The sequence below is a fragment of the Ambystoma mexicanum genome, chromosome 1q, assembly GCF_040938575.1.
Source record: "Ambystoma mexicanum isolate Mex_15411 chromosome 1q, UKY_AmexF1_1, whole genome shotgun sequence".
NCBI classification, from domain to species: Eukaryota; Metazoa; Chordata; class Amphibia; order Caudata; family Ambystomatidae; genus Ambystoma; species Ambystoma mexicanum.
The window spans coordinates 684236983-684255613 of record NC_090922.1 but is presented as its reverse complement, the minus strand read 5'-3'; the positions used below and the strand labels follow the sequence as shown (position 1 = coordinate 684255613).

Here is an 18631-nt window from a genome sequence, read left to right as displayed (position 1 = left end):
AATGCAGATGTTCCATCGAGATATCTTCAACTCTCTAAATTGCACTGTATACAGGAGGCACGAACAGGGACCGGTTATGTGATAACGTTTTTAGAAATTGGGATTGGTTTGAATGGGGAAAAAGAAATTCTGCTTGTGGTTACAGGTTGAAATGCAAAATGGGATTGCAGCAAATATGTACGAGGAGGGTCAGCAAGAACTTCAATGCATGGTTTTGCAAATATGTCCTGTATTTCATTTTTTGAAAGGTGTGAAATGTAAGTACAGAAACCAGTGATATAATATTGGTGTCTGGGCAATGGGCCTGGCCCTCAGAAAGGAGAAATGTGTATTGCAATTTGCTTATTGGAGCATGCAGCATGGGCAAAGCGGTAGGTTTGAATGTGAACAAATATTCTGCTTGCATTTACAGTCTGCAGTGGTGGGCTAGATTACAACAAACTTGTGCGGCGAGCATTGGCAAGGAACTAAAAGCATGTTTTTTGGAAATATGTCTTGTGTTTTATTTTTCCAAAGTGTAAGAATGTAGGCAGAAAAATTTGTGATATACATTTGGTGTCTGGTTATTGGGCCGGGCCCTTGGTAAACGCAAATGTGTACTCTGAATTTGCTTATTGGGGAATGCGACATTGCCGAATACCATACACCATGGATTCGGTGACTGGTCATGGCTCCAAGCCATGGGGACTGGCCATTGGTTACATTATTAGAGTATAGTGGACATTGAGCTAGGATGCAGTGTAGGTGCAGTGAATAATTGCAGCGGTTTGGTTTGGCTGGTGTCATGGTGGAGCGTTATGCCATAGGCAATTGAACGATGAATTACATCCCCAGCATGCGGTGCTGATAATGACAAACATAAGTATGTATTGCAAAAACTATGTTTCTTAAAGGAGGTTTATAGTTCTTTCATATAACAAGAGGAATTATTAATAACTTATATACAGTGATGTAACACCATGAAACTTTTTCACTTATAAAAACCTATTAAATTGACAGAAAAAAAACATTGTTAAAGGGATGTTACGGTTAAGATGCATCCCACCCTTGGGACTCCTCTCCTCTAGTAGTTAGCCAGTGGAGTCACACCTTGGCACCCGAAAGGCAGATGCAAAAGATTTGTAGAAGATTGTTAAGTGGCAGTTGGTATGTGGAACCCTAACATGGTCATAGGGTTCCATGTAATAATGTCGCCACAAAAATCTCGCCATGCAAAAATATCGCCAAAAAATGGCTGTTTTTTGTGGCGACATTATTGCATGGAACATGCGGGGGACACCCCCGCAACCCCCAAACTTTGTTTTTTTGCCCCTGTCCCCATATATATGGTCACCTAAATAATATTGCCACGAAATTTTCCCGGCGATATTATTTACGGCGACCATATATATGGCAATATTATTACCTGATACCGGTCATAGGGGTTATATGTACACTTTTTTGAAGTGATTGGTCGATGAATGTGACTTGTTGAAAGCAGGCATTGAGGGAGTGTTACAAATATAACATTAAAAAGGGTAGAAGGGCTACCCTGTGCGATGGTGTGCATGTGCCATCCAGGTCTTTTAATGATCCATGGCCTAAAAAGGGGACTTTGGAGACCATGGATATTTATAAAGGTACATCGATTATGGTCCTTATTGTATGCTAAAGAAAAGTATTTGGGACAGAAAATTGTTCTATCCTTTTATATTTTTCTCTAGTATACAATTGCCCATGAACTACCTGAGCGGGGGAGCTAGCCAATCAGGTGGCTAGGAACGTGGGCTTGAACCACTGATACAAGCCCCCGTTCAAAGCCGCCTGACGGCCAGCTCTTCCCACCACCATCTCTCCCCACCTCTGTTCCATTTCTTTATTTTTTAACCCCTCATCCCCCTTACTTACCGTATTTGATCGGCGGTGGTTGCCGCCGCCGTATTTGCTCCTTCTCTTCACCTTCTGCACATCGCCATGGAAAGGAAAATGGGCTCTGCATGCAGCCCCTCTTCCCTTTCAACGGTGACCACCTTGGGAAAGGATTTTCCTCCCTACAGTGTGATGCCGCGTGCGTCTCGCTGTAGGAAGGAACATGTTTTATTTTTTAGCACCCTGGTTTACCGCTTTTGCTAACCGGGGTGCTAATGGCCTTCATCCCCCATTGCAGGTGCTGGAACGGGGGATCATTTCCCAGAGCCCTGGTTATCCGCCTTCGCTTCACTTGGGCTGATAACTTAGGCTGCCGGGCAATTATTTCCCGTTTCAGCCTCTGGAATGTGGAATGAATGCCACATTATTTCCATTAGCATAACACAAAATACTAATGGAAATGTTGGAGAATCTTACTGAGTCCATCTGCTTAATTGAGAGATGTAAAGTAGTCTGAGTCTATAAAATTATTTCTTTTAGTTCTAAAGGATACTTTTTTTTTTTTTGCATTTTGCAGGAGAGGTCAGAAAGTAAGGTGGTGGGAAAATGAGAGAAGGAGCACCAACCACTAATATGGAGGGGCAGTTGGACAGTGGACGACATTGCGTGTTTGTTTCTCATGCTCCTTGATTACAGCTTCAAAAGCACTTTGAAATTGCTCCCCCCTGCACAGTGGTGTGTTGCATTATATACAGAGGACTGTTGTCTTTGAAAAAATATGGATAAACAGCCTCTTTTATCGCTTGCAAGGTAGCTGGTGGGGTTTTGTGTCCTACAGAAGTAGGCTGTGTGGTTAGAGTATTGGTTGAGGAAGATGAGGTGGAGGAAGACAGCTACTACTTGCTAAGAAAAGAACAACCTTTATGAGAGCTTTGCAGTGGTTGGATTGGGTGTGGCAGCGCATGGAGGTGGTCCCATAGGAGTACTGTCCAGGTAGTCTGCGACCGTCACACTCAGTGCATTTCACTTTGGCAGCTTTAGCCTTTGGTACATTTCCAACAGTGGTAAAAAACTGTCACACCCATTATTCTTTCTGGGTGCTAGAGGTAGGCACTTCCTCTACCTCATCTTCTTGGTCGTCTTCATTGTCTTTGGAAGTACTGTGCTTTTTTTGTTGTTTAGGTCCTCCAGCTGGTGGTGGCAGTGGTGGTGGCTCTTGCTTGGTGAGGAGGGATGGCAATAGCCAATGCTATTTTTTTAAATAAATAGCAGTTTTGCTAATATTCTTCCAAGTAGGTGCTCTGTACTAGATTGGTAATGGATAATGAGCAAGAATAAGTGTAGGAGCTTTGCAAGGGTACATTTTGAGCTTGAAAGTAGCTAGCTCAGCAGAAAGTGCAGTTCCGCACTTTCATCGTAGCACGGACGTGTTCATGGACACATCACCATGCAAGCGCAAGTTCACGTGACACTGTCTAGAAAGTCTGCGATGACGTCAGATTCTTGCGGACGTCGATGGATGCAAAAGCAGTGGAAAAAGTTGTAAAAAGTGTATAGAAGTGTTCAAAATGATGCTAGAAGGTGGGGAATGGCTGAGTTTTAAGGTAAAACCTTGCAAATTGAACAGAAATGTTGCTATATTGGGGTAAGTATGAAATAATAAGTTGTAAGAAATTAGCATGCACTGGTAAAAACCCATGAAATTCACTGACAAAATTTTGTTAAAGGGACGTTATAGTTACGTGGCACTGATAAAAACCCATGAAATTCACTGAAAAATCTTAGCTAAAAGGACGTTATGGGTACAAGTAAAACCGAAAAACCTCAGACATTCGCCAGTTATGGCAAGCTAAGCAACCATAACTCACGCCACTACTGTGCACTGCTGTGACTAATACCCAGGACATCAAAGGTGACATCAAAAAATTGTTTTTAGCCAATTATCAAACAAACAGGGATGTTACCATTGAAATTAATGGGGTTAATAACAAGAGTTGAAATCTGCTGGTGGAGCAAAAAGGAAAGGACTCTCTCCCAGAAGAGACATTATCCAGATCAATGAGCAAAAAAGTACCAAACGGAGTAGAGAACAGGCAGTCCATCTTTAGTCATTCTGTGTGTTTTGCCTACAAATCTCAACTCTACAATGATGAAGGTAGCAATCCTGGAGAACTTCTCCTGCATATCTATGACCACTACCACAAGATATTAATAAGAAACCTTTAAAAGAAGCACTCATTCGGAAAAATGGGGGGAAGTGAGCAGCTGTCCTTGAACTGTTCGGACTCTGTGGGAGGAATAAATTGATCGTTTTTGACACGAGAATAACTTTTAGTTTGCAGAATAAACGCACTTATCTGGTTGTTTATGATGTTTTCCAGTCAGGAAAGCATCAGAAGAGCAGGTGGTATGTCTAGGACAAATGTAGGACATGATTACTACACAGAATAGGGGGGCCGCAGAATTCAATAAAGGCTGTTGCAAAGCTACCTATGGCCATGCACAGACTTCATTACCACATACTGAAAAAATATGTGCACATTGATGGGGATTGTACGTGGTGTAGTTATCTCATGAATTATTATTGTTTGGCAAAAAGTAAAAGGGAGTAACATCTATTAACCATGGATAGTAGAAGACCCTAACATTTTCTTTGATAATCTGTGGTTGGTGCTGGTAACTTGTGTGACTGAATATATATATATATAACATTACAGCACATGCCGGAATTTGCAATGTATTAGGGTGAAACGTGCAAGAAGCTTGTGAAAAAGCTGAGAACTGTCTATGGTATTAGAGAACTGATTTGTCAAGTTCACAATTTAAGAAAAGCAAATGTTATGAGGTCTACAATATATAATCAGATCTGTGTATATTAATCCCAAATGCACCTTTGTCAAAATATTTGGCCTGAATTGGCAGCTTTTCATCTTTGCTTTTATAGGGTTGTATTTTTTAATTTCATGTAAGTTTTGCTCCTTTTGCCAATTTATTCCAGTTTATGGCAGAAGCAGGTATAATTGATTGTATGTCTCTGTCTTTTGGAACAACAAAAGGGAACTATGGCCACAATATCCCCCAGGAGGCTCCTGGTGCTGCAGGAAGTTAGTTAAAACTAGTGGTTTTCATGAATGGCCGACACTCAAAAATTTTTGTGGAAGAGTCATAAATCCTTTTTGTCAAAACTGAGAAATTTCTGTTTTCGCTCTAAAAGTAGTTATTTGCCTCTGAAACTTCAATACAGTGTCATCAAAAAAAAGTATATCCTAACGTGCAGAAGAACCCCTTGCCAGATCCCAAGATACATCAATCGTTTTTATAGGAACTCAGCAACAGGAAAGAATGCCATGAATACAATGAAGATAGAAAAGGCTCCACCAACTGTTGTCTCTCTCTGCTTTTTTGGAGAAGTGCTTTTTAGAAGCAGTAGAAGGGGGCATTTGGTAGGAATTTGTAGAAGCCAGATTAACCTCAGTAGGGATCTATGACACTGCTGTTACGGTTTGGTTACTTTTTTGCTCTGATTAGGAGTGTATCATTCTGGTCTGCAGTCCACTGTCATTGTTCTCTTATTATTCTTTGTGTGAGCAGTGGTGTCTGGCCCATATATTTGTCCTTACTATTTTTATCAGTATTACCCAATCTGATCATTTCAAATTGATCGTATGGTTCATCTAGTCGAATTCGGCCAAGTATGGGGAGCAGGGTTGCGGGGGGGTGCCCCACCCCCCATGTTTGTTAGTGATGACCTTCAGGGCTAGCAGGGCTGTCCCCCGCTTCTGATAGTTTGGAGGCAGGCGACTGGGAAAAAAAGAAAAAACCCAAGAAAAGCAGACCCTGCGGCATTGGATCTGACTCGCATAGGAGGGACGGAACTGACGCCACAGGGTCAGAAGTAAAGCAGACTTCAAAAAGGTAAGTAGGAGGTTTGTGGGGGGATGTATTGGGGTCATGGGGGTTAGAGTTTTGCCGGATTTGGCTGTGGCAAAATTGTTTTCGCAGAAAAATTGATGGCTGCAAAGAATTCTGCCACGGCCAAATCATATACATCCTTTTTATCACATGGATTAGAAGTACTTTTATTCTGTTGCTCTTTCAGCCTAACAGAAAGTGTTATTTGATTTCCACAGTTGGCTGTGTTTGTCTACTAGGTGCCATTAGGAGCACCTCTCTTTATTCTGTGCATGGCGTTCTGTTCTTAACCTCGTCATCAAAAGGTTACCTTTCTTATTTTCTACCACGCAGTGCTATACCCCTTATATCTCTCATTCGAAATATGAGGACCTCTGGTAAACAAGTGGAGGTGTTATTCGTCTGGCTGTGATTTTTACTCTCTGTGGTTACGGCTGTCTATTGTGCTATGTCTTACTTTTACTTTGATTGGGAGCTTTTCTTGTGTGTGTTATTTGGTTCCGTTTTTACTGTTTTTTGATTCAGAAGATTTTGCTGGTACAGTTCGTTTGGATTAGGTTGGTATCAGGCTAGCATGACACAGTGGTGGATAACTGTTTTCAAGTTGACGCCATATTTATTGTTTGTAATGACTTAATTTTAAATGTTATTATGACGGTATGATCTTCACATCACACACAAAATATTCCAAGGCCATATGCTGCAAAACAGTGACTCCTCTGCACTCAAGTCATTTGTTGCAGCAATAAAATACTTGCAAATTGAACCCAAGCACACGTGAGGAGGACATATTTCGGGCATACAATTGTTTAATTTGTTTCAAATCACACTCTTAGGCATGACACAAGCCCCTAGCCGTTTTAACACACAGTAGTAACTGGCATTGACAAACAGCACAGAGAAAGTAAAGAAAGGACGAAACATCTAGACTTCAAAAGAGGCATCAGTGGACCTGTAGCACGGGATCGTATCAAGCCTCTGCGTTCAGCTCTGGGTAAGAAAACGGAAATGGACTTTTCTCTCTTTTGCTCAGTAAAGATCCAGAACTTCATGCAAGGACTTCCTAAAAAGGTTTCAATTTCAAACATCAGATTGAAATAAAGTGCAGTCTTGATCGATGGTGGTTCTAAAAGCAAGGTTGCGTACATGCTGATAAAATGCAAGCAAGGACAAATATATTGCATATTAGCATCAAAATATGCACCCACTAATTATCACAGGGATCATCAAAACATCAAAATATAATTACCTAAAGACAACACTATGGGCCTCATTATGACCCTGGCCAAATAGGTTTAACGGCGCTGGTAATGGCGCCGGTGCCATTAAACCCATTCCACCCTATTATGAGGTTCCCTCGTGGGACCCAACAATGGGCCCGTTATTAATGGGCCCGTTGTTAGCTCCATCCCCATTCCCATTTGAGCCCCCATAGAGGCTCAAATAAATTGAATAAGGAATTACCGGGTCCTCCAAGGTTGGAATGGCCCGGTAATTCCTCATTCAAGGAACCCGGACCCATGTTTGGAGGCAGCCATGCAGCAAATAGCGGCATGGCTACCTCCAAACTCGTAATGAGGCCCTATATCTTTGGTCACATAATCTGTGGCCACCTTCCATGGGCACCTTCACCTCCCCAAGAAAATCGCTACGAAATCTGGCAAAAATCCATAATGTACACCACTCAGTGTCCACCCAGATCCCTGGCATTGCAGAAGCCTCATTTGTCATTACCGTGCTGGTATCGCTTTGCTACTTCCTGATGACGTTGTATGAATCTGAAGCAAGCGATCACTCAGTCACATCAAATGTGATAACAAAGGTAGTGAGGTGAACCCTGGTTCCGGCGCAATGGGACTTTTGGAAGTAAGATGGCATGCCAAAGGTCCCCTGCCCCAGAAAGGATACTCTAGTTCTGTACCTGCTAGGCACCTACTATACAGCTGGGGAACTGGATGGCTTAGGGGAGGACTCTGCATGACGATGGGCTGAGTTTGGCCTTTGTTGAGGACACATTGAGACATGGTGAATGCCCGGATCTGTTGAGCACGGCAGAGCCAAAATCAAATTGGCAGGGACCCCTGTGTAGTCCAACAGTGGCTAATGTTGACGTCCAGGAGGCGCTGATACTGCCCCAGGCACGGGATTGGGAGTGTGGTTACAGGGTCTGTGACGTAGCTCGTTGGGGCATGCCTGAGAAATATCTGGCTAACAGCCAGGAGTGCACACGCAACGTCTGGATAGGACATATGCGAACTACTGTACGATAGATTGCAGCTAATGCACTCATCCTGTTAGACGTGCTACTCATTCTTAGTTGGACCTGAAACTCGCCATTCACTAAACCTGCTGCTCTGTTCAGTCGCATCTGGATGTGGAAATACTCACTGATAGCAAGACTTGTAATCGACCCTAGCTGGACCTGGTTCTCACTGGCACCTGGTACTCACTCGCAGCTGGACATGGCGTGTATTGATTGCTGAAAGGGTGCCTGCCTGTCACCCACACCTCAGCCCCCTTGACTCATCGCTGCCTGGAGCTGCTGTTCACTCATTTCTGGGGTTGCTGTGACAAGTTGCTGGAGCTACCCCTTCATATACAGACTTGGCACTCACTCGTATCCGGACCTGGCATTCACTCAATGCCGGAGCTCTTTGGGGGGCTCACCTTTCCTGAAGGTGCTCCTTTGAACTTAGAGGTGCTCGTAGGGGATCCCTCACACTTAGAGCCTGAAGTTAGGGAGTGAGTGAGGAAGATGAGGTTGCAGAGGCACTCGGCCTGCAGTGAGCGTGTGACCAACACCTGTGGCTTTTTCTTGCCCCGACCGCTATGATGTATATGATGAATGATGCCAACAGCACCTCCAAGTCTTCGGCAGGGGAGGAGCTGAAGACTTTGCATGCTAGCAAGAATGGACAGGATGAGGGAAGGTTTTTATCCCACCTGAGTTGCAACACCCCTTTCGGAAACCTGTGTGACATCTGTGCCTGTCTTGCTCATAGGCCGCCTGGTCAGTTCATCTGAGTTTGTGCAGTTTCTCATTCTCTCTCTCTCCCCCTTCCATTTCCCGGCCCTCCATTATGCTCCAAATGTCCCCTATTTGCTCAGACTGCTACTCTATCACCTATCCTATCTCTCTTTCAAGGTCTGATAGGTAAATGTTCAAAAAGGATCTACTGGTATCCAACCCAAGTCTGCCCATCGCTGACACCTACGTCAACACAGGCAGACTGTCACAGACATCCTGTTTGTCGGCCCCTCTCCAGACCTATGAACTCCCCACATGGTCTTTGTCCACTTTCTCTTTGTTGCCCATTAATGGGGGCACTAGATGGGAAGTAAGCTTGGCATGATTCTCATCCTCTTGGTGCATCATTAATGTCTATAAGAAAGGCAATGTCATCGCCCAGGGCTTTCATCCTAACCTTTTCCTTCTTGATAGGCGTCTTCCATCTCTCATCAACTTCCCCCCTTCCCCATCACTCCTCTGCCCCTCTTGCCCCTTCACCACCACCGATGGGTGTACCACATCTTTGTACCCCTCCGGAGAAGACCTTTAAAGGTGGCAACCAGCTTCACCTAGCTACCCACAACTGTCGCTCTGCTGTTAAACACTCCTCTGATATCTGTCTCCTTCTTGAAGACATTGACCTTGATGTTCTCGCTATCACTGAGACGTGGTTCACTGCCAGCTCTGTCACTGCCTTTGACACCCTTTTACACACTCCTTCCTGAGGGCCACAAGATCCTCTCTAAACCCAGGCCAAAACCGGTCTGAAGGCAGAGTGGCCTTGATCTTCTCTGACTGGGCCCCTGCTACCATCATTCCCACTTAGACCTACTCTTCTTTGAATGCCCCATCAGCAGGCTTGGTGTCTCTCCAAACCTCTTATGACTCTTGCCACCATGTACAGGATCCCTGGTCTGGTCTCCTTCTTTCTCTTGGAATGGTCTGACTTAACCTCATCTCTTCTTGCCTCATCCTTCAAGCTTCTGCTCCTTAGATAATTCAATATTCACCTTCACACTCCTGATTCGGCCACTGGACTCTTCCACAGCCTCTGTGACTTTCTTTCCCTTGATATTCATCCATCCGGGCCGACGCACTCAGCCGGACATACCTTGTATGCTCTCATCTCAGCAGACATCCCCATCTCCAACCCTCTTACCACACCTCGCTCCTGGTCTAACCACGCTCTTTTATATCTCTTAACTCCCTGGTTAAGCCTCTGCCTGCACTGCCAGTCTCCTTCTCTGTCATTCGACCAATAAAGCGAGGGTCCGTTGATGCTTTTGTTGCCACTTTCATTGCCACCCACTCCTGCCACTGACTCCCACACTGACTCTGCCCATGCTAATATTCACCTATCACAAGCAAAACACCGTGGACATCCATGCCCCTATCATGAGGATCCGCTTGAAGCCTGCCTCCAAGCGCAACACCTGATATGACTCTGACCTAGCTTTGCTGAAACTCAAGTGCAGAGTTGCTGAGAGGAAGTGGAGGGCATCCGGCACATCCTCTGACAGACTGGCTTGCTGCCTGCTCCAAATGCAATATAGACTTTCCACCCGCTCGAAGAAGAGGGCCCATATCCAAGCCTGTATCTCTGGGGCCACTAAAAACATGGGAAAACTGTTTAAAATCTGCAAGGAACACTCCAACCCTACTGCAGTCTCCACTTCTCCCCTGCCATCCCTGACCCTCTGTACTTCACTGGCCTCCCACTTCTTGACCAAAACTCAGGACATTCTGTCCTCAGTCTCCTCCACTTCCCTCCCTCCTCCCTCCACAGCTCTCAGGCCTCCCTTGGCCTCCTCTCCTCTTCCCTCCTAATCTAACTCTTTCTCGGTCATAGCACCGGATCGGGTCTCTAGACAAGTCTTCTCTAAGAAAGTCTCGTCCAAACAGGTACTCTGCTGCCCCTCCAGAATTAACAAGGACAACATTGCCTCCCTTGCGCCAGCCTTGGCCGATTTCTGTAATCACTCCTTTACCACTGGCTCCTTCCCGCTACCCCTCAAGCACTACCTTGTGCATGCACGCCTCAAAAAGCTCTCTGCTGACCCCTCCTGTCCTAGCTCCATTGCCCCCTTCCTGGGCAAACTCTTGGAGAAGCTTATCATCTCCAAACTGATCCAACACACTGAATCTGTTGGTTGTGTCCAGAACCACCCATCTAGCTTCAGAGCAGCCAGAAGGACGGACATTGCTCTACTGAACACTGTTGAAGACTTGACTCAAATCTTGATTCCAACTCTTCATCCATTCTTATCCTTCTGGATCTTTCCTCTTCCTTCGACATGGTCAATCATGCCACCCTGACAAATCAGCTCTATGACACCCTTGGCATCACGAGCTTGGCACTTGACTGGTTGACCTCATTCGTCTCTGACCATCCTTCCCAAGTTTAACTGGGTCCTTTTCTCTCCCCTATCACACTCTCCACCGGCAGTGTCCCTCAAGGCTCTAACCTCTCGCTGTGGCCATAAAACATCTACCATGTCCCTCTGGCCCACCTGATCTCCTCCTTCTCTCCTCACTTCCAGTGTTATGCAGAAAACACACAGCTCTCCTTCAAGCTTGACATGGTGTGTGCTGCCAATGATCTCTGCCTTAAAGCCCCTAAGACTGAGATCCTTCTCATTGGGAACCCAGCTCCCGCGTTCCATCCTACCCTCTGGCCGCCCTCTATGGGCCCCCTCCCCTAACTCTCCTGTGAGACTAAAAATCTTGGTGTCATCTTTGACTACTCTCTGTCTTCCCCTCCTACATAGGTTTTAATGCAATTACACAGGCTTGCAGTCATCAATGTGAAAAAGAGTGGGAACTCTGATTTTGAACCCCTATTGTTTTCTAATTTAAACATCCTGTTTGCTTCATGGCAGTGTTGCATACATACAGAGGCACACATACAGAGGCACCTTTTAGATTTGCACTACTTCCCATTCTTGTGTTGTATTTACACTCGTGTTCCAAATTTCAATTTTGTTACTGAGAGCACTTTTAAATTTTCAGAGACTTGCTCAATTTTTTGTTGTTTTGACATGATATTATATGAGTTATTTATAATGCGCCTGTACACAAGTGTTTCTAGGCATGACAAGACAAGGTAGGGAGACATAAGGAGGACGAAAAACAACAATCTTACTAGGCCTTGTGCCATTCAGATTGTGCATGTGCAGGGGGTGGGGGAGAGAGTACCAGGCGGAGGGAGAAAGAGAAGTGCAGTCAGGGCAGCAATTGCTCATTAGTAAGTGCAGCCAGGGAGCCAGCCATGGGAAGTGCAACAATAAAAGGGGCATGGGGGATAATGTGGGTTTACAGATACAGCCCCTAAGTGCGCAGAAGCCCAGAGGCATTGCAGATGCTTGCAAGTCTGGGAAAAAGCCAGGTGCCCGTTGAGTTGAGAGGGTAGCCATACAACCAGTTAGCATGGCAGACAGGTGGTCAGCAAGAGGGAGCAAGAGAGAAAGCAGAGGTGAAAAGCAAGGTCTTGAGCTGCTTCTGGAACTGGAGGTGGTACTGCTTGAGTTAGAGAGGGCAGGGAGGCCAATCCAGAGGGAGGCACCTGCAGAGTAGAGAGATCTCCCTCCAACTCTCTACCTGGAGAAGTGTCTGAGCGTCAGAGAGTTAGAGGTAATTGAACGAAGGGCTCGAGAAGGAAGGTGTTTAGGAAGAGAGAGTTGTATGTAATGCAGGCCCCGGCCCCAGAAAGCCTTGTATATTTATTTACAAGACCTCTAAACCCTTCCATTTCTGGGCATAGTAGTGGTTTTGTTATACGAACATACTTTGATACATTGTGTTATACTATGCCATATTAAGCCATGGTTTGTTACGTCATATCGCTTTGTACAAGGCTGACAAAGGCTGTGAAGCAGCATGTAGGTGACATGTGGCAATCCACACACTCCAGATAATTAAAATATAAACATTAATGCACATTAGTTTGGGTAAATGGCCCCGTTGCCCAATGTAGATCCACAAAAACAAAATTTAAAGTACTTTTTGACCCTAGAATTAAGCTGCTACCCTCTATCGAGAGGATAAGGTAAATGTAGAACAGGTTGATAAGAGGCTGGATAATGCAGATTAAATCCCAGAATAGCCAAGCCTCGTGACAAGAGTAATCCAATTTTCCACACCACCATTGTCGTCCCCATTAGGCTCCTAGCTAGTCTCAGGAACTTCCAGGCCATCTGAACCAGAGCTTTGCTCCCACTGGAGGCACAGACCAATCACCACCTTCATGCAAATGGGTCCTTTGTTCCGCCAAGCTTTTTTCTGTCTTTAAAACCTGGTGTTCCAGTCCATGGGCGTAACTGGAAGAGTGTGTATTCACCTGCTCAGTTGAGCATCACTTGAATGCACTAAGGTAGTCCAGGAAGGTCTCAAAGCCAGTGTTTAAGGTGCCCAACAGCCACTGTTTACAAGCCTTATAACAGACAGTTGCCCACCTAGAGTGTTGTCCTTAACGTGATTGACTACTTTGACTAAGCTAGCCTGCCATGCATTATTTTACAACCTCACCTCGTCATTTTATTCTCACATACTGCATTGCAGTGGCTTATATTCCAATTCACCACATCCACAGGCAACACTCATTATCTCTTCTTCTACCGAAGCCATTCTGGTATGGCTCAGAGTGGGGGGATACTTTTTATCAAACTCTCCATTTGTGTCCCACAACATTCATTCTGCACGCAGTCTGTTCCTGGATCTAACACCTCTGTCAGCAGGCTAGGCTTCACCAGAGCACCATCCAGCCATCTGTAGGAGAAGATCCAATATTATTATCTGGTTAGTAGCCCCCACAATTCCCAGGCCCTCTTCAGCACACCTCGAAGCCATCATGCATCCACAACATGCCTTAAATTAATACCGCAGCCACAAAAGTAATGGCCTCCATGAAAGTACTGCCATTTACTGCCATTTAATAGCGGAAGCATGTGACCCTTCTTTTAATTACATTTTCTTCAGGTGTATACACTGACAATCATACCATACCTTCATCTCAACCTTCACTATCCCATGCCTTATGTTTTTAGTTCCCTGTATGTTGTCAGTTAACTCTGTATATTTCTGGCTCACTGACCTTTCCCACTCTTCCCTTTTCCCGCTATGCTATTCTTGGCACCTTTTCCTTTCATCCCACAGTCTATCTCCTGCAGGCCACCCTGGGCATTGTCACGATTTGCCTTTACACGGACACGACTTTGTGCTTTAAGTACGGTGGTCATGTGTGCAGTGTTGAAGGTAACATAACATATTCCTAGTTCTAGAGGGTCACAACCTCGTTTGAAATTCTTCTCAAGTATCTGGTCCATGTTTGCCTTCTTCTTCTCTCCACAAAGCATTCTGGGGAAGGAGCTCAGCTCCAGGCTGTATGTCATAGAAACAGGTCTTTTGCATCCTATAATATTGTTGCATGTAAAGTAAATGTTTTTCTTGAGTTTCAGTAAGCTCAAAATAGTTTACACCTTCTACTAATACTATTTAGTTTTCGAGTTTTCTTCTTTCGTGCAATGTTGCTTCCATTTGAATAGAAAATTTGGAAATTTTGAAACAAAGGACATGTTAAATAAAACAGCATATTAAGAATATTAGATGAGCAACAGCTGTTAAATTAACCTATCTTAAACAAATGAAGTGTAGCAAAATATTTATAACATTTCAGATTTATATCTGCAATATATTCACAGCATGAAATGTTGAGGCTGAGTGATCGGTGGCTGTGTTGGGTGACTTGGTTATGATAAGCGAGACTAATTGTAGGCTTGCCCATTTTGAGGTGTTCGCGTGAATGGAATAGAGATTGGCATATTTGCAGGTCATGACGGAGGGCATTACAAGGGGCAGCATCATGGGTTTTCGGTGTGTAATGATTGTCATGTCTTTTTTTATCTGGTTCTTGGCATAGATAATAACAGTATGGTAAGTATCTTGTGGAGTAAATGGGTTCTGGAAAAGAGATTGGACAGTCAGGTCAGATAGAAGACTTAACTACATTATCAGTTTAAAGATGAGAAGACTGTGAGGGTGGGATGATGTGGGTTGAGTTTCAGGAAAGAGACTTCTTGGTGGAAAGCTTCGAATCAGTCTGTGAATCTGATGTTTTTGGGAGGGCAAGTTAAAGGTTATTAACTGGTATAGATTAAAGAGTTTGCAGAACATTGCTATTAACAAAGTGAGGAGTTGAAGACAGGTAACTGAGCTTAAATGTAAATAATATTTATGTTGATTTCAGAAGCTAAGGAAAGGCCTTTGTCAACGGTGACTTCTGGATAGAGGATATTTGGAGCAGTGGTTAGAGTGGGGACCACTACAGAAGAAAAATTGGCTATGAGTTTAACTGGTCATTAATTAATCAATTGTATTTTTGTAATGCATTGGAAAAATATAATTGTGTGTTCTGACCACCTTTGAAGTTAGAGTCTCTTTTTTTATTTTGGGCTTTAACTGTTAATGAAGGTGGCTAATAGTCAGAGGGTGACATGGCAAAGGATTAAATAGGTAAGTGGTCTTGAATTGCTGACATGCCTGTACAGACATGTGATATTTTGGGGTCTGAGGGACTGACTTTGCTATACAAAGTGATGGTATAATGAGAATTTCACTAACCATTATCAGAACTCTCGGAATAACCGATAATTCAGATTTGTTAACAATATAATGACTGTTCAGTTACAACCACCATAGAATTAGAGCTGTACATTCGTTTCATAGTAAATAACACAAAAAATCTAATTCTGTTCAGTGTTTTCGAATTATTAAACATGCACGTAAGTCCATGAACTGATTGACATGAAATTTTGGAATACATTTTGGGGGAAAATGTAGGTGAGGCTACCCTACATTTGTGAAATGTGAAAAAGGGTTTATCTACTAAGGTTTGCTTACTCTTCCTATTGATGTGATTGCAATGAAAAAAAGCTACCCTACAATGTCCGTTAGGGAAACATTATGCATGTGCTCGAATGGAAGTCGCATTAGTCATGTAAAACCTTACTAAAATCCCAACCTACTGATGGGTACACCAACAAAGTATATACACGTTTTACCCCTTCCATGAACTTTTTGACCACAGGTATTTTCTACCAAGACACTTTACTTTGCAAAGTAGTGTATGCTGCCAGAGCAGCTAAATAACCTTTAGTGAATTATGTATAAACCCTAAGTACAAAGGGAACAGCAGGTAGGTAACAATGTCTATTGGCAAACATTCTGTTTTACTGATATGTCTCTTTGTGCACCATATTATGAATTGCTTCCACTTATTGAAAAATCGGTATGCTGTATTTGCTATCTTGGCCTCAAGTAGTATATCCATGCATCACTCAATCAATCAATAAATCAATCGACTATTATATAGCGCACTTTCACCAAAGGTATCATGGAGCTTAAGCAAACAATACCAGATGCAGAGACCAGAAACCACCTCACTGGAAGAGAAAGGTTTTGAGACTTTATTTAAAAGGTAGGAAGTCCACGGTCGTCTTAAGACGGTAGGAACTAGGATTCCAAAGTTTAGGCCCATTCACGAGAAGGCTCAGCCACCCAGCCGCTCCTTCCTGTATTTGGGTACACACAGAAACGCTGCGTTCGAAGATCACAAGGTCCGGGCTGGAGTATATCTGTGTAATTCTCCTGAATGGCCACACATCCTTTGCCATTCAGCGCCCGATGCAACATTGAGGCAGGTTCAAATGAGCAAACACTATGGCCTCGGGAGCAAAGCTGCCAAGTTTATAGTAGTATCATTTGTAGATTGGAGTGCGTTATCTACTGGCGTAAGTGGATCACAGGTAGACACTGGATGCAATTTGATTGGTGGTTGTCACTTGGTCATGCCCACATTGGAGCAATAAGAAGTAATGTCAAGCTCTCCAGTAACAATTTGTGAATCACTTTTAATAGGATGGGATTTGGTGGAAAAGCATAGGCATATCTCCCTACAAATTCATCCATTGTGCATTGACGAGACACCATGGTTGCCAGTATCTGTATGTGAACTTTTGACATTTTGCTGTTGTTCTCGTCATCAACTGTCTATATCGGGGTGTTCCCATTGTGTAAGGATCTTTTTCAGCATGCTTGCATTGAGTACCCACTTGTGCTCCTGAACCAGGATAGTAAAATCAATGCGGACAGCAGGTAACCTATTGGGTGGCTCTTGTGATAGCTCTAGCCTCAGATAATTGTTCATTTTTCACATACTCTAGCTGTAGAAATGGAGTATAGCACTGCAATCCATGAGATACATTTAGTACTGATGCAACACTAGCTAATCAGAAGCCCCAAGACAACTAATCAAAAGCTTTTACAGCATCAAGAAAAGTATTAGATATATCATGTGCATCTGTTCAGGTAAATTATCCAATAGAGCTCCCAAAACGTGTATTCTATTCTCTGTAGGGCTTCCACCTGGTGTGTGTTTCTTGTTTTGATTTGTTTTTACTTCCTTTTGCATGACATCTTTGCATGCATTAGCATGAACTTTCAGGTTGACTGCAGATTGATCTATGGTCTGCTACTTAAATACACAACACGTATCAGAGCCGTATTGAAAACAAACTAATCCAGCATCAAATCATCTTTTTGTTTTGTTAAAAAAAAACTGTTAAGAAGGCCTTGTGCACCAAGAGTTTCTCTTTGAGAAGCTCATGCTTGTTTATTATTTTTCCCCATTTAGATTACCCACCCCCAAAAACAATAAAATAAAGAAAATAAGAACAAAAAGTAAATAAAAGACACTTTAAAACACCATGATCACATTGTCTGGAAGAAAAATGAACACCAAAAAAAAATAAAAAAGGAAAAGGAATAATAAAAAATAAAAAAACGACAAAAATCAAATGAAATAAAAAAACAGCAACAACCAAAAAAAAACAAACTAACCAGCAGAATTGGGAGTTGAGGGTGAGTTTGCTTGACTTCCGTGAGCAGACACGTTTGTGGCAGTGACAGCTGTTTTGGCAGCATAAATATTGGCTTCCTCTTGAAATTTACCTATGTTCTTCTTGTACCGGATTCGCTTATTTCCAAACCAGTTTGATACCTAAGACAAGGCCAAGAGAAGATGATGTTATTTTTCATTTTAGATGTCTTTTTTAATAACATTTGTTTTTAAACAATGAATAGCATTTTATTAACTTTAAAAAGCACATGTCAAATGTTCTATTTTTAAAGGGAGAGGCCATTAGAAAAGTACCAGTTTGATCACAGAGTACACGTGTACACTCAAATAATGTATGTATATGCCACAATTCAATCAAGCAGATTTTTGGGTATAAGAGCAGACCACACAATGTGCACTCACTGCTAGCTATTGGTGGAGTGATAATTCACTCTTGACACGTAAGAAATGGCGGTATGTGCATGTGGAGAACTCATATCCATGCCATGGGGGAAAGTGACATTCATGCCTAGGTAGTAACCTGCAACCCGAGATTGTTCAACCTAATAAGAACGTAATGTCAAATAATAAATCTACTAGTTCAAAACAATCTCACAGCATCCACAATTAGTGTTAGATATATATTCCAAGTTACAAGACAGATACTGCAATATTGCAAGCATTTCTGAATTCTCCATCTAAGGAGCCATCAACTGAGAAAATGTATTTGTGATACATAAAAACACATCCTTATAGTACCTTATGTATACAAATGGTTTCACTCAGTTATTGGGCCTCATTACAACCCTGGCGTTGGACCATGGTGCTATTAGCACCATGGTCCATGCCGGATTCCGCCATGGTGGATGGCGGATTTACCGCCCCATTCCAAGGTTGGCGGGGCGGTAAATCCCCATTCACCATGGTCCCTTCCTCATTCCCATTTTTGGCCCATAGGGCTCAATGGGAAT

At 43.3% G+C, this 18631-nt stretch overlaps 1 protein-coding gene across 1 annotated transcript in view; it reads right to left on the bottom strand.

The window, feature by feature from the left end:
• Positions 1-18631, bottom strand: part of LOC138558149 (pre-B-cell leukemia transcription factor 1-like) — a 597254-nt gene that overhangs the window by 76446 nt on the left and 502177 nt on the right. The window contains exon 6 of the mRNA XM_069642665.1: positions 17663-17822. Coding sequence (XP_069498766.1) covers positions 17663-17822 — 160 coding nt within the window. The remainder of the gene's footprint in view (positions 1-17662; positions 17823-18631) is intronic.